The sequence below is a fragment of the Mastomys coucha genome, unplaced genomic scaffold (assembly GCF_008632895.1).
Source record: "Mastomys coucha isolate ucsf_1 unplaced genomic scaffold, UCSF_Mcou_1 pScaffold22, whole genome shotgun sequence".
Lineage (NCBI taxonomy): Eukaryota > Metazoa > Chordata > Mammalia > Rodentia > Muridae > Mastomys > Mastomys coucha.
The window spans coordinates 247,971,249-247,987,501 of record NW_022196905.1 but is presented as its reverse complement, the minus strand read 5'-3'; the positions used below and the strand labels follow the sequence as shown (position 1 = coordinate 247,987,501).

The 16,253-nt window shown below is 40.5% G+C and overlaps 1 protein-coding gene across 2 annotated transcripts in view; it reads right to left on the bottom strand.

Annotated features, from left to right (window-relative positions):
• Positions 1-1,212: 1,212 nt before the first annotated feature.
• The window catches only part of Ap1g1 (adaptor related protein complex 1 subunit gamma 1), an 86,527-nt gene continuing 71,486 nt past the window's right edge, over positions 1,213-16,253 (bottom strand). For both annotated transcript variants that reach the window (XM_031341404.1, XM_031341405.1), the window contains 9 exons: positions 15,054-15,143; positions 14,363-14,490; positions 12,248-12,352; positions 11,067-11,208; positions 10,754-10,880; positions 10,406-10,513; positions 10,129-10,289; positions 6,504-6,602; positions 1,213-5,331 (listed from right to left, as the gene is read on the bottom strand). In XM_031341404.1, coding sequence (XP_031197264.1) covers positions 5,230-5,331; positions 6,504-6,602; positions 10,129-10,289; positions 10,406-10,513; positions 10,754-10,880; positions 11,067-11,208; positions 12,248-12,352; positions 14,363-14,490; positions 15,054-15,143 — 1,062 coding nt within the window. In that variant the 3' untranslated portion in view covers positions 1,213-5,229. The remainder of the gene's footprint in view (positions 5,332-6,503; positions 6,603-10,128; positions 10,290-10,405; positions 10,514-10,753; positions 10,881-11,066; positions 11,209-12,247; positions 12,353-14,362; positions 14,491-15,053; positions 15,144-16,253) is intronic.

Here is a 16,253-nt window from a genome sequence, read left to right as displayed (position 1 = left end):
GCTTCTTTTTTTTAAAGTGAGCCTAGGGCTTCATATAAGCTAGGCAAGTACTCTACCACTAAGCTGCACCTCCAACCACTGAACAGTTTGTTTGTTTGTTTGTTTGTTTCTACATTTGAAGACAGCTGAATTGGAGATCATAGAATAGTAAGCTGTTTGAGTGATTAAAATTAATCTTGTAGTTCTGGAATGACATTTAAACCTATGCACAACCCATCATACTGTTAAGTAAATGTCTAGTGAACTGTAACTTTTATAGTTTCACCTAATTATACTTATATTTCCATGAGCTAAACTTAAATACAGAATCGATGTATTTTAACTACTCCATGTAGAAAACAAGCTTATAGAAATGTTATCAAATGGTGCCAAAGGGCACTGCTGCATAAAGGAGATAACCTGCACAGGCCTACGCCCTTCCCCTCTTCAATCTAGAAACTGTCATATCTTCTCCATTCTCAATTAAGGGCAATGTTAGGGATCATGAAAGTTAACAGAAAACCAAGAACTTTCAACCTTCAGCAAAAAACTGTTATCAAGTTTGTGAAGATAATTTGCCATGCAAGCATGAGGACCTGAACTCCCCAAGGGAGCTCTAATATAATCACAGCACTGGGGATGTGGAGACAAGGTGGCCCCACTAGCCAACCAGCTTTGTCTAATGGGTGAACCCCAGGCCTAGTGAGTGACTCTGTTTCAAATAATGAGGTGAAAGGCTCCTGAGGAACACCACCTTTAGAGCAACACCCAAGGCTGACCTTTCACCTGTCTATAAGCACACATATAAAAAAGGAATTCATGTGTTATGCAAAATAAGCCATGGAATGTCATTCATTTGGGCTAGGTAGGCCTTTCTCTATCAAGTCACCAAAACAACTCAGCAAAACCAATCAAGCAAACAAACAGAACACAAAACTTAACTTATAATGAAATATATTTACTACATATTTCATCACAGTGGCTTCGTAGCTTTGAGAATTCGCCTATGTGGAGAAAACAAACCTGACAGTAACTGCGTTCCAGTTAAATGTCTACTTGCTCTTTGGACTTTTCTCTGTGTAAAACATCTACAAGGTTTTAAAATGTTTCTTCTCTAGGTGAGATTTCTGCTCAAAGGAACATTAAAATGCTCGGTGTTGCTCAAAGCTTTGGAGTAAGAATTCATTCAAGGCTTCTGATTCACATGCAAGAAGCAAGGCAGCAAAGTTTAAATCATTGAGTACTGACTTTTTATTATTAGTCACTGTTCATAATTTGTTTCAACCAAAAGACAATACACACAGCAGAATCCAAATGCATCCCATGTAAATGTTTACATCCGTTTTATTCCTCACTCGCCTTCAAGACTTATCATTTCACTTTAAATTTTTTTACATCTCAAAAATATGTCTGCAATAATTAGAACTTCATTAGCTGCCCCACGTGGAAACAGCCTTTTAATAATTTTACAGTAAAGAAGATGTGATGGGGCCTAATGAAAACGTAACTTACAACATAGTAAAAGGAAAAGGACGATACAGGAACACAGTGGGGTTCACAAAGGAAGGAGTGCAGGAGCTCTCTCCCATGAGGTCCCCAAATAAAAATAAAAACAAAACACACAAAGCGCAAATGCAGGTTCTTAAGGGGAAAAAAGTCTCCAATGCTCTGTCTTGAAGCAAGGATCAAGAAGCAACTGCTCAAGCTGCTTCAAACTGCTTCAGCATTTTCATCTGTTTAAGAGTTCCAGGTCCTGGGAATGGAACCCTGTCCATGGGACCCACTCACTGCTATTGCTAAAGGTTTTCACTTTCAGTTCCACAAACAGCCCCACCCTCCCGAGCCAAAACTGGTCAGAAGTATTTTAAACTTCAGAACTTCCTGTGCAATTCTCTCTTCCCCCACACCCAGACTGACAAATACTCCAGCATACACAGCCCTCCCAACTACAAAGTTTATGAATATGCATTTTTTGTTGTTGTTGTTCTCTCTCAGTTTAGGACACCGTAGTTAAAATACATTCAATAGGAAAAAAATACACATTCAAACTCCTTCTTCCCCAAGTTCTCAATGCCGAAATATATTCCAATGTAGAAGAAAATAAAAGTTGAGCCACAAAAGGAGTATTCCCTAACTTCCAACATTTTCTAAAAGGATGCAGAAATGGAAAGCATGTTATCATATAGGAGATGGAAATTTTCAAACTATTAGTACTGGACAGTTTTAAAAGTCTATTTTCATAGATGAGGGAGAAAAACAAAGGTTAAGAACCACACCAGGAACCAAGCAAGGAATACCTGTACTGTTACACTGAGGAATGTTGTTTTAAATGAAAAAAAGACCTCAAAGTTTAACAGATGATACAACACACAGCAGAAAACTTCCATGGCATCCTAAACCATCTCAAGGTAACAGCACCAAAGCATTATGGGAGAAGCGTCTACAGTTGTCTGAGATTACTTAGAGGAATTCTCCCTTAGGATGACTCTGGGATGGGAAAGAAGAATGACATAAAAACTACTCCTCAAGGAAGGCGATGCTAATGAGGTACAAGTGCGTATAAAACTGTCAGTAAGTGGGGATCACTGCTTATCACCTTGGCTTTATTCAAAAGTCACAGAAATCACTCTCTTCACAACGGCTCTGAGGTTGTCAAATCCATCCAAATCTGTTTCCTCTTGAAGGGTTACATGTGGGAAAGGAATGACTGAAATGTGCGAGTAGTCACAGAAACGAAGAAATTTTTCTCCTTTAAGCTGCAAGGCCAAGTGAGAAGAAAACTAATGCTGCTCCTAGAAACTAAGAAGGCACGCTGAAGCTTTCAAAGATCCAATCACTTGGAGCAGTCTTCACAACCATCAGCATCCTAGGCAGGCACTGGGCTGCTAGTCCGTCAGTGTGTTGTTCAGGTCGTCTCCCAAATGAATTCCGTAGCTACGCAGCACCCTTTGTGTTAAGGCCATGATATTTTTTTTTTTATTCCTTCTCAATAAAGCCATGGATGATCGTAAACGCTACCTCAAAACTCATCACCCAGGCAGATGCTTTGTCAGCAGTGGAGATCTTTCTAGCTCCATCGGCTAGCACTTGGTCTTGAGCAGATTTCTTCAGATTCAACTCAGTTCAACAACAACAACAAAGAGCAACCAAAAACCTGAGCTGGTTAGCTACAGATGTAAGGGAGAAAATAAAGCCTCCACACGAAAAGGAATGTTAAGACAAATTCTATTCAAGAAATCCACCAGTACAGCATTAATCCTATCATGTTTCACAGCATTAAATATCCATCCAATGAAATCCGTCTGCAGGAAACCCTAAAGGCTTTCACTGATCAGGCAGAGCAGCTGTCTAAAAGCTTGCGCTTGTCCACATCTGTTTTGCTGAACACAGGAGAAATATCCTGTTTGTAACTCAGCTGTCCATTTACCCAGTCAAGTAAGTTTCAATAAATCTTGCTCTTAAAGGACTATTAAGACCAGAAACTTTCCCTTTTGGAGCCTTTAGTTCAACTCCAGTTTGTCAATGTTAGGAATAGTCTAGCATCTGATACAGAGCTAGGTTTGACAAGACACTGAAGATTTTAAGTAAAGGCGTGGTGAAATGGAGCAGGGGAAAAAGGAGATTTGTATCAAGGTTTAAAACTGAAGCCAAAGTGTCATTTTACTGCATAATACAGTAACAACTGCAAATGCTTTACAAGCAAGGGGAGAGGGGTTGCCCACTTTTTCTTTCTCCTGCAGTAAACTGGACATGATGCCTGAATACCTGAACATACATAGTACATTCAACATGTACCACAGACAATCACCTTCACCTCATTCCAGCAAGTCAACATAAAGATTTGGTAACATCGGGTCTTTTCTAAAAAACACTCGGCACTCTTACTGTTTAAAAAGCTCAAACCTTTAATAATGCAAATGTTCATGAGATTGGTTTCTTAAGAGACCAATTTCTCATACTCAGGAAAGGATATTCCTACCCTATGGTGACTTGCTCTCACATAGGGGGCAAGGAAGCTACAAGGCTTCATTTCAACACCATAAAGTACAATGTAGGAACGATTTCTTTAACTGTGTGGTCTTTATTTCAGTGCCAGTGTTACAGATACAACACAAATGTTCCAGTTAGAAGAAGGAATTCAAACGGAATGCCAAGGGCCAAGCCAGGCTCAGGAAATTAAAAAGGGAGGTTTGGAGCAATGGATAAGCTGACTCCAGTGTGCTCCTGAGTGAGTCTGGAACTGCTCTTCCTATGGGTCATGTTGTTTTGTGACAGGGTCTGCTCCTTAAGACTGAACTTCTCTTTTGACCCATTTACCACAGCTCAAACAGGCAAGTGACAGGCTTGGGAGAAACATTGTGGGGGAATAGGATCATTAATAACTATTCATGTGTCTTTTAGAAAGTGTCCACTTTGCAATTTAATGGGAATTGATCTTGAAAATCATGGAGAGAGAACTCATGACTACAGCTAAAGAATGGAGAGAAAGGGGAGCTGGAAGAGCCTTGGAAGTTTCTATTACAAATAGAGCACCATATCCTTCATGCCAAATCTCAACAAAAGCTCTTTGAACTGCATCTGTCCAGTGTTTACAAACAACCTCTCAAGGTCTAACCAGATTTTTTTATATATATATAACAAACATACATACATGTGTGTCTGTGTGTATACAGCAATGCACAGAAAAGGCTCCAGGAGCCTAACACCTCTTTCAAACATCAGGAGAACCAGCAGAAAAGGGCAGAGCTCCCTTATGTCCATTGTTACAATTCCATTTCAAATGCCTGATGGTAACCAGCTAGTGAGGAATAAACACCCCACCTTGCCCAGTCCACAGAGATACAACAGTAGACAGTAGGGGCCACTCTTTGCTGCAGAAACAGAGTGAGTGTTTTCTTGCCGTGAATTCCAGTCCTCTCCTCCAGGCCAGCTGCTGATTGCCTCAGTGGCCCAGAGAATGTTGATTCTGGCTGCAAATGTGGGAGGGGTGAAGTGCAGAAAAGGGAGAAGAGGAGGAAGAGTGCAAAGTAGCCTCGAGAAGCAGCAGCCAGCCTCAACAGCGGAGGAGAGGACATTAGTCTTTACTGATGCTTCAAGGTCAGCAGTAACTTGAGGAAAACCCTCCTCTACAGTTCTCTCAGCTCCTCGTGCCTACCCATGGTACAGTTGGGGGGACTTGCCAGCAATCACAACCTCCTTCCCAGAATTCCTTTGATTGAGTGAGATAAGAATGAGAATGGTGCTGCACCCTCATTGCCAGGACTGAGGGGGGAAATTGTTCACTTCTGCTAAATCTTGCATTGCTGAGCCCTTGTGATTATATGTGAGCTTGATCCGCATTCGCAGCTGTTGCTATAAAAGGGAAAAGAGAACCATAAATTAATTCACTGAAATTAAATCTCCCTGTCTCCCCAGACTATAAGTAGTCTGTTTCTTGAAAACAGGTTCCACTACATTGATCACGCTAGCCCCGAACCCTTCAGTTCAAGTGATGCTCTGATTCAACCTCCCAGGTACTGAGGACTACAGGCACATGCTGCCATGCCCTGCTCCACAGATGTATTTAATCCTAAAGGTAAATAAACTACATCCAAGTAAAGCTGTCTCAAGTGGCACATAGATAAACAGCCAGTGCCAAAACATTTATCACTCTAGACTGGAGCCTAAGAATCAACATCAAGTCCATGAAGTAAAGAACACGTACATCTGGAATACCAAGTAGGTCCCCAATGGTGGGGTGGGGTTTGGGGGAACAAAAGATTTAACTCTTTGTCTAAGTCTCTAGAAAATGAGGCAACACACTGTCACAAATTCTACATATGAGTCACCTGCTGGTTGGTTTATGAAACCCTCAGTAAACATCATCAATGTTTGTATTTCCAAAGCATAAAAGAAATACCTGGGTACACAGGTAACAGGAATGGTTTTAAATGTATTGTACTTTATGTGACAAATGTCAAATATTAAAACATTTAAAAAAGTTTTGTTGCAGGTATCAGATAATGAAAATAATGAGTGCTTGTTCTTATTAATGACATGAGCAAGACACAAAAAAGAACTGAGAAAAGGCAAAGTAATACAAAAGAAGGAAACAGCCAGAGAGCTTGAAAAGCAGACAGTTAGGTATGAAGCAGGACCGGCTGATTTCACTGAGAAGATACAGCGACACTCCTGCTGAACTGGCTTCTACTGCTATTTTTCATTTAACTACTTCACTTAAAATGCTACTGGTTTTGATAACCATACTAATTATAGCAGTAAATCGGATTTTTGATTTTACCTCTGATTTAAACTTTTGCTAAATCCTCAAAACTATATCTTTAATCCTCACAATAGAGAATTTTTAGTTGCATTTTAATGTCACTAGTCTTTTTGATGTCCCTGGGCTTGGTTTATCTCTATAAAAGAACAAGGAAGTTAGACCAGGCATTTTCCTAGATGTGAGTCAGAAACAAGTAAAACTGAAATAAAGATTTATTTTATAAAGTGACCTTAAACAGATCTGTTTCAAATGTACTACTCACCTTCTGTGGGTTCAGAACTTTAATGACTTGTGTGATGGTCCCTGTATTGAAGGCTGGGACGACACTGCTGCTAGGAGACAGAAGCTGCAGCTGGAATGTCTACAGGGGAACAAAGGGCACTCTTGAGAACCAACAGCAGTGTTAGGGCAAAGATGACAGCCAGTAAGACGTTAGACAGCCAGCAGATGGGTCAACAAACAGGTTTCTCTAAGTTTTGCCCAGTGCTTATTTTTCACACACCTACCCATGATATATAAGCAGAACGGCAATCATCCAATTCGAGCCTCTGATTGTGGAAACATAAAGGTGCCACTTTCCTGTCTCTAGCTAAGGGAGCTCTAGACTATCACTTCTCAAAAGGTAGCACTCCTTGTTCTGGAAACCCTGCTTAGTAGTAACTGATCAACTGTGCAAGTAAAGATTGGATGCCTGTGGCCTGAAACAAAGCCAAACAGAACCTGAAAAAAAAGCTTTCCAAATATAATAAGCCAACATACTAGACACTGACTATAGACCTTTATGTTTCTGTGTAACCTGATGACTAGGCTTCAGGGACTTGGACTTTTAAAGCCTAAATAATGTGTATTATGCCAAGGTATGCCAAGGTATGCCCCTGTTACAAGAGAAGTGAAGGAATGGCTTGAAAAGCCAGCTGTTAATATGTAAGTGGAACACTCAGGATTGTTCCACCAGACTCACAAGGCCCTAAAGAAAAAGTACAGGAAGAACCAGCCCAAACAACAAAAGACCAAGATAAGCTAAATATCTTAATTTGTTGAGTGTGGATAGGTTTTTATCTGTTTATAGAGATGAAACAAGAAAGTGCTTGAAGCAAGCCAGGCAGCTACACTGTAAAAAGCCTTTCCTGACTGACAGAGGAGCCCTTTCATAAGCTCAAATATTGGAAAAGGAAAGAGTCAAACTGAAAACACACACTTATTATCTTGGGTCTCATTTGTAATTCTATTCTCAAAATGAATTATATAAGGTGAAAATGTCATTACTAATATATTTCACTACATTTAAAGTACTATCAACTATGATGCAAAGTTATTTTATATAGCACCAAAAAAGAAAAAGGGCTTCCCCTTAAGCTTATAATTAGACACCAAGTTCATTTTTTCTATGACATGAGGAGGAGGTGACCATATCAGGGCCTCATACATATAGGCAAGTGCCCCTTCACTGGGTATCAATCTCAAATTGCATGTCAATCTCAGAGACATTAAAAAACTGAAAGCTATGTAGTAGAGTCTATGAAATGTAGCACCTTGAAGCTCAAGATACACAGCAAAATGTAGCGCCCAGTATAAAAACAAAACAAAACAAAAAAAAACAAAGCCATACAAAGGTGATGCTGCTAGGCCAGCGTAACTTCATTACTATAAAGACCCTAGGTTGTAACAACAGACATTTTCTGAGCACTGAACACAAGAACATGGCTTCTAGTTGGGTCCAACATAAGAACCTCAGTCACTGTCAAAGTGATACTAGGAAGTAGCTATCATCATCACCTCTCTCTGCAAATGCAAAAACAGAGACTGACCAACTTCAGGGAGCACAACTAGTTCTAAGATCAAAATAGAACAGCTCTAGAATTTATTAGTGAACATAGCTATGGCACATAACTTTAAAATACATAAGTTATACAGAAGCCAAAAATTATGAGCAAAGGTTAACAACACTGAATAGAAACTACAATAAAGCACTGTCAGCTTCAAAATGCGTGTTGTATGAATGCCATGCTGCACATGCCACAGAATGAGTAAGTTAGGCTAAGACTAGCTTTAGTTAAACTAGTAAAGATTAGCTCAGTCTAAGGCAGTGCTTGGCAAATTACAGCCTAATATCTGTTTCTAGCATTCCACCGGAACAGAGTCACTTATATATGCTTGCTCACTTATATAATGGCTACAGCTTGATAGTGATCTTTCAGAGAAAACTTTTGTACTTTGCCCATTCTAAACTTCATTAAATTTTTTCCAGTATTCAAAAACAAATGTAAATATTCCTAAAATTAAGATTTGTTAAAATTTAAAACACCTCAATTTACAAAACAGCCATTGTACCACTAGTAAACTGGAGGTTAAAGAGGGGAATTCTTGGGCTGGAGAGATGGCTCAGAGGTTAAGAGCACTGATTGCTCTTCCAGGGGTCCTGATTTCAAATCCCAGCAACCACACGATAACCCACAACCATCTGTAATGGGATCTGACGCCCTCTTCTGGTGTGTCTAAAGACAGCTACTGTGTACTTATATATAATAAATAAATCTTTAAAAAAAAAAAAAAAAAGAGGGGAATGCTTCACTCACCTAGGTATCAAGAGAGGAAATTTTCGGAGGCTGGAGGGATGGCTCAGTGAGTGCTTGCCACTACCACTGATGACCAGAGTTCAATACATATAGAGCCCACATGGTAGAAATAGAGAACCACCTTCTGAATGTTGTCCTCCAGCCTCTGCACACATACTATGACATGTGTACCCACATACATACATGAAAGCACATGGACACATAAAATAAATAAATAAATGTAACTTTAAAGGTTTAAAATATCTAGAGTTTTTTAAAAAATGTAATTGTAATCTAGTGACTAGCTACCAAACAGTCCTTTATCTAAATTAACATTCAATTCTATGTTAGATTTTGTGTTTTTGGATCTTTAGTACTATATTACTAAACCTATGTCAATATTCAAGCATTAACTTACCACCTTGTAAAACTCAGTTCTCACTAATCTTAGGTTTTAGCTTACATGTTTTAAAAATAAGGTCTTGGGCTGGCGAGATGGCTCACTGACTGCTCTTCTGAAGGTCCTGAGTTCGGATCCCAGCCATCACATGGTGGTTCACAACCATCCGTGATGAGATCTGACGCCTTCTTCTGGTGTGTCTGAAGACAGCTACAGTGAATTACGCTGGATAGAGTGGGGCCATCCTGAGTTCAATTCTCAGCAGCCACCTGATGGCTCACGGCCATCTGTACACCTACAGTGTACTCATACACATAAAATAAATAAATAAATCTTTAAAAAAAATTAAGGTCTTACTGGCTATCTAAAATTCACTACTTAGATAAGGTTAGCATTGAACTCATGGCAGTCCTCCTGCTCTTCCTCCCCAAGTGCTGAGATTAAAACCATGTGCCATCATATCCAGCTATATTTCTTCCATTACCCTACCCAAAAGAGTATCTGTCACTGGGCCTGAGTCACTGGGCTCAGCAGTTAAAAGCAACTGCTACTCTTCCAAAGGACCGAGGTTCAATTCCTAGCACCAACATCAGGCAGATCTAGGGGATCAGATAACCTTTTCTGGCCTTGTTGGATATAGACAGACAGACAGATGGACGGACGAACTGATGGACGGACAGACAGACGGAGCATACATTTACAGAGACCCATCCAAATACATACAAAAAAAATATTTTAGAGCATGTAACAAAGTAAAAGTATTAACTAAAATGGCATGTTTCAATGAACCACAATGATTTTGTAACACTACTGACTTAAGTTAAATCTGAAATTTTAATCTCTAAATATTAAATGTATTCTTTATCAAATGCATAAAACAAAGTTAGCTAATTTTTAATCAAAATAAATAGGCAGAGAAGCCATTGTCATACCTTTGGTACTGCAGCCTGGAAAACAAAGTCCGTCATGTCTAGCTCTGTGCTGTTAGAGGCCTGTATCGTTATCACTGTTACACTGGGGTTGGTGTTTGACCGTTCAAAGGTAAATTCTATCTTCAAGCCATTCTTACTGTACGCTGTGATGGAGGGGATACCTTGGAAATTACAGGAAGATCAGTCATACTGGAGGCAGCTAACAACAAAACAATCAGTACTCCTTTTGCTCAATAGCCACAACTCAGTGCTCAGAGAATGGGGATGGTAACTGTACCTGGAGCGATGTCATTGAAGAGAGGCTGTGACGAAAGCCCATCCAACAAGAAGGGGGGCTGGGATATCTGTGGCACTGAGGCAGGGGTAGGAGCAGCAGCTGGAGCACCTAAAACAAATTCCAACAGAAAGTCAATCTCAGGGAAGTACTGCAGTTACTTCAAACACAGGTTAAAGAAAGAGCCCCAAACAATATACAGAAAGCACAGACCAAACCAAAAGAACCAAAAGCTCGAATGCTTTACCTCCTGCTCACCAAAAGTAACCATTAAGGAAAATGTGTTCAGTAACATTTCCCCCAAGATGTCTATCGCTACCCGAAACGTAAGTGACTCCAGCTCAGCTTTACCTGTTAGGGTGATGTCTCCCAGCAAGTCAAGAAGCTCTCCACCAGCAGATGCTGGTTTGCTTGTAGGTGCGGTTGGAATAACGGGTGTTATGTCATTTCCTCCCAACAAATCCAATAGATCATTGGCCTAATAAGGAAATAACACCTTCATTCATAAGTTATTTGTCTAAATTGTATTTAACACAGTTTTTTTGTTCCCAATACTTAACATTAAGGATGGCAATTATCAAGCAATCAAAAAATACTAAAGGATAACAGCTAAAAACTAAGCTACAGGAACTAAAATACCACCAGGATCCCTAGAGAAGGCTACCTGGCTTGTGGGTTGTGGCCCAGAGGGTGGTGGTTTAGTCTCTAGTGGAGCTGGTTCTGTCTCTCCATTTGTCTGCACAATCTCAGAAGGGCCATTTGTGGTCACTTTTTCCATAACAGGCATTCTTTCAAGTAGGGCAGATCTAGAAGAATTGTAGTGGTTAGTTATTCTAGGCAGTCAGCCTCAATACCCTACACAAAACAATCACTATTATCAGTTAATGTTGAAGCCTAATAGGGAGAAGCATCTTCCCTTGCCACCCAACACACACACACACACACACACACACACACAGAAACAGAAACAGAAACAGAAACAGGAGATGGATTATAAGAATACATACATAACCTACATTCTCAAGTGGGTTTAAAACAGTCAAGAGTCTCTGAATAAACAAAATGTCCATCTAAATCCCCAAACATACTACAAAGACAAACAAAAGGTAAACTGATAGGCATTAGCAGATTTCAATCATGAATTAGGTATTATCTAACAGAAAGAAGAAAAAACAAGGCACCAAAATGTTAGAAATAATGGAATTTATGGGATTTGAATAAAATTATTTCTCTTGGGACTGCCACTGGTGGTGTACACCTTTTAGTCCAAGCACTGGGAGACAGGGGCAGGCAGATATGAGAATTTGAGGACAGCTTGGTATATAGAATAAGTTCCAGGACAGCTAGGGTTATGCAGAAAAGCCCTGTCTCTCAAGAAAAAAATTTTTTTTAAAAAAAGAAATTCTCTTGGAAAAAAATTGCAACTGCCTTTTAGCCAAATACAATGGAAAATAATGCAAATTTTACATACAGGATGGAGGTGGAATAAAAAACACATTATTTTTTATTTACTTTGAAGCAGGGTCTCACCATGTAATTATGGCTGGCCTGGAACTCACTCTGTAGACCAGGCTGGCCTTGAACTCAGATAGATCCACCTGCCTTTGCCTCCTAAGTGCTGGGATTAAAGGCGTGTGCCACCACTGCCCAGCAATACATTTATTTCTTAGGAGGTTAGAAAGAAGAGAAAATGGACAAAACAAAAGCACCCACACAGTGAGAACGAAGGAGGGTTTTAACCTCAGTAAACGCAGCCCACAAGCAACAAGTGTCCCTTGAGGGACTACAAGGACGAAGTCACTCAGGTGCCAGAGGGCCAGGCACTGCTTTGTTCCTTCTGCTCACCTCATATGGTCATACTTCTTAAAAAGTGCGTTGTACTCTACTGCCCTCTGCTGGAGCTCTACATCGATGCTGCTCCCATAAATGGAAACCACTTTCTTAATCCGGCTGTAGGGCAGAGAGATAATACAATAAATGAAATCATTCAAAACACAAAATTTATAATCCGCAGTGAAAATGTTAAAAACAGTTTCCTGGTTAAATTCTTGAATTATCTATGTTTTCTTAATTCAAATTGTGTTCCAAGAACAAATATAATTCCCTTATCTCTATTTATTCATTTATCAATATTCTTTTTTTTTTCCCTTTGGTTTTTCGAGACAGGGTTTCTCTGTGTAGTCCTGGATGCCCTGGACTCACTCGGTAGACCAGGCTGGCCTTGAACTCAGAAATCCACCTGCCTCTGCCTCCCACGTGCTGGGATTAAAAGGTGTTCGCCACCACCGCCCAGCTGAGAAATTTCTAACTAAGTATTTATTCCATATCCTTAAGCTTACTAGAGGTTTGGGAACACAGCTTAGTGGTACGGTGCTTGTACAGCATTTGTGAGGACTGAAGTTCAATCTCCTCACTGAGAAAAAAAAAAAAAAACCCTGCAAACAAAAGTACCCATCACTTGGCCACAAAAGAAATATATTATCCAATTCTCTTTCTTAGTACCTTTGAAAATGAGGTTTTGCTCACTACAATCCTTCCAATTAACAATTTAAACACTAAAATAATTACACTTCTCACGAAGCTACCTGGCTCATGGGTTGGTTGTGGCCACTTTGAAGATAAAACAGGAAAACTAACTTCATCTGAAAAACTGACTCAAGTTAATTTTTGCTCAAAATAGCACCAATTAAAACCCAAAAGATTTGGCTGGGCAGTGGTGGCACATGCCTTTGATCCCAGCAGTTGGAGGCAGAGGCAGGTGGATTTCTGAGTTCGAGGCCAGCCTGGTCCACAGAGTGAGTTCCAGGACAGCCAGGGCTACAAAGAGAAACCCTGTCTAGAAACCTCCCCCCCCAAAAAATCTGAATTTTATTCCTACACCAATATCTTAGAATATAATAAACCAAGGCAGGCATAGTGCTGCATGCCTTTAATCCCAGCACTGGGAGGCAAAAGCAGACAGATCTCTGAGTTCAGGACAGCCCAGTCTACAGAGAAAGTTCTAGAACGGCCAGGGCTACATGGAGAAACCATTTCTCAAAAAACAACAAACAAACAAAAAACCCCAATAAACCACAAACGCTAGAAACTACACTATAAAACTACAGGTTTAGCTACAAAATAATGCACAGTAGGGAGAGACAATGGCAAAACAAAATACAGACACAAAGGAAAGATGAATGATAAACTAATCATTCTCTGGGTAGCACTAAGTAAATTAAAACTCGTTTTACTATTGCCTCTAGTTTTCTCCATTCCCTTTTTTCTGAGATTTATTTTTACTTTATGTGTATGTGTACCTTGTCTGAATGTCTGTTCACCATATGTGCAGTGCCTGAGGAGGCTAGAAGAGAATGCTGGATCATCGCTAAAACTGGAGTTACAGATGGCTGTTGACCACCATGTAGATGCTGGGAATCGAACTTGGGTCTTCTTCAAGAGTAGCAAGTGTTCTTAACTGCTGAGCCATCTCTCCGGCCCCATTTTTTGTCTAATCTTGAAATTTTCTAAGATAAGGTTTTAGATTTCTCAGACAGAGTCCCATGTAAGCTAGCTTAGCCTGAAATTAGTCTGTAATATAGTCAGAGATGATCATAAACACCTGATCTAGGCCCTGTTTTTTGCAGTGCTTGAGATCAGCCCCAGGTCTTGTATGTGTTAAAAAAATAAATACTCTACCAAATGAGCTACAGAACAGAGGCTAAGGAGATGGCTCAGTGGGTAAAGCGATTCCCACGCAAGCATTAAGTATGGCAGTACATACCTATAATCCTAGCACTATAGAGGTGATCACTTAGACACAGATTATTGAAGTTTTGTGGCCAACTTGTCAAATAAGTGAGCTTCCAGTTAAGTAAGAAACCCTGCCTCAAAAATTAAGGTAGAGAGTGACAGAGAAGATGCTCGCATCACCCTTGGAGTTACAGAACAACCTTTCAACTCTCCTTTCCCAGTACTCACTTTACAGTACAGGTAAAACGGGTGGACAGCTTCATAATGGCAGTGAGAGCATAGCCTCTTGTCACAGAGGTGGACATGTTAGAGATCAGGACACTTTCTAAAATATCCAGCACTTCATCTTCTGTCACCTGGGAGGAAGAAGATGGAAGGTGTAGCCATTAACATCAGGGAGCAGAAGGGTGCTACTTCTCATGCAGTCCATGCTAAGTTATTCCACTAGTCAGAGCAGGCTTTTAAATGACCATTGCCAATTAGGACCAGGTTATGGCAGAAGCATACAGGAGACAAAAGAGTTCAAAGCTATTGCCAAAACGCTCTCAACAGCCAACTCTTCAATAAACAAATAGAAGTAAACGCGTGCCTCCTTAGCTGCCCCAAGTGGCAGAAACCAAAACTCCATTTGCAATGGAGAAAAGTAAGGCATCAGTGGTCATGTTTTTGTGTTCGGTAGTGGGGACTAAACCCAGCACGAATCCAGAACTCTATAACCCTACTATATCCCCAGACCAACTAAACTGGATTTAAATGCACACAATCCAAGATACTGTGTGTTCTAAGTGCCACATGTCTAAAACAGTCCGGATACTACTTCTGTAAAAAGCTTCCAGAAATCAATTCCAACTCCCCATTAAACATTTTTCCATTATCAAAGCACATTCTCGTTACCTCCTTAGCTAACAGCAAAAGATACCTGAATAGGCTCTTCCTCTTCACACTGGCCAGACACAAGAAGATCACCATATTCACCTATACACCACGCAGCCACTTGTACCAAGGGTTGCTGCCAAAAGAAAAGCAAGGTCTTCAATCTTCCCAAAAGATTCTGTGTTGTGTGCGTGTCTGTATGTGCATGTTTATATAGGTACAGGAAGGTATGCATGTATATGAGTGTGTTTGTATATATTGGTTTAAGTGTCTGTGTGCATGGACATGGCTGAAAGTAGAGGCCAGAAATCAACCTCTGTTGCTTCTCAGATGTTGTCTGCCTTTCCTCCTCCTCCTTCTTCTTCTTCTTCTTCTTCTTCTTCTTCTTCTTCTTCTTCTTCTTCTTCTTCTTCTTCTTCTTCTTCTTCTTCTTTTTTTTTTTTTTTTTGAGACAGGGTTTCTCTGTGTAGCCTTGGCTGTCCTAGAACTCACTCTGTAGACCAGGCTGGCCTCAAACTCAGAAATCCGCCTGCTTCTGCCTCCCAAGTGCTGGGATTAAAGGCGTGTGCCACTACTGCCTGGCTGCCTTTTCTTCTTATGTGCATATGCATGTGAACTCCTGTGTGGGTATAAGTGAATATGTGCACAAGTGTGAGTAGAAGCCTGAGGTTGACATCTTCATTCCATTTCCACATTATTCATTGAGACAAGGTAGCCTATTCTGGGAGTCTTTGGGGGTCTCCATGCGAGTATGAGAGCCACAAGTAAACAGGCATACCCAAGCACTTCTATGTTCTTTTGTTGGTGCTGGTGGCCACATCTATACACTTTTGCCTTTCATGTTCATTCTGATGACCCCAACTATAGTTTTCAAGATTTCTGCTTGTACAGAGAGGGCCTTATCCTCTCAGCAATGTCTGCAGTCTCAGCCACAGCTTTTGTTCAACTCTTTTAGAGACAGGAACTCTCATTGGTCTGTCTTCACCAAGCAGGCTAGGCTGGCTGGACAGAAAGCAGTGGGAATTCACCTGTCTCCTTCTCACCAGCACTAGGATTACACAAGCCTAAGCCACCATGAGTGCCTTTAAGGGTGGAGGGTGGCGGGGTGAGGAGTGGTGGGTGAAACTTGCCCTTTATAATCCCAGCACCCAGGCAGGTCTTTATAAACTTAAACACAGACGGGTCTACATAGTGAGTTCCAAGCTAGCCAAAGATACATAGTGAGATCTTGTGTCAAAACACTTAA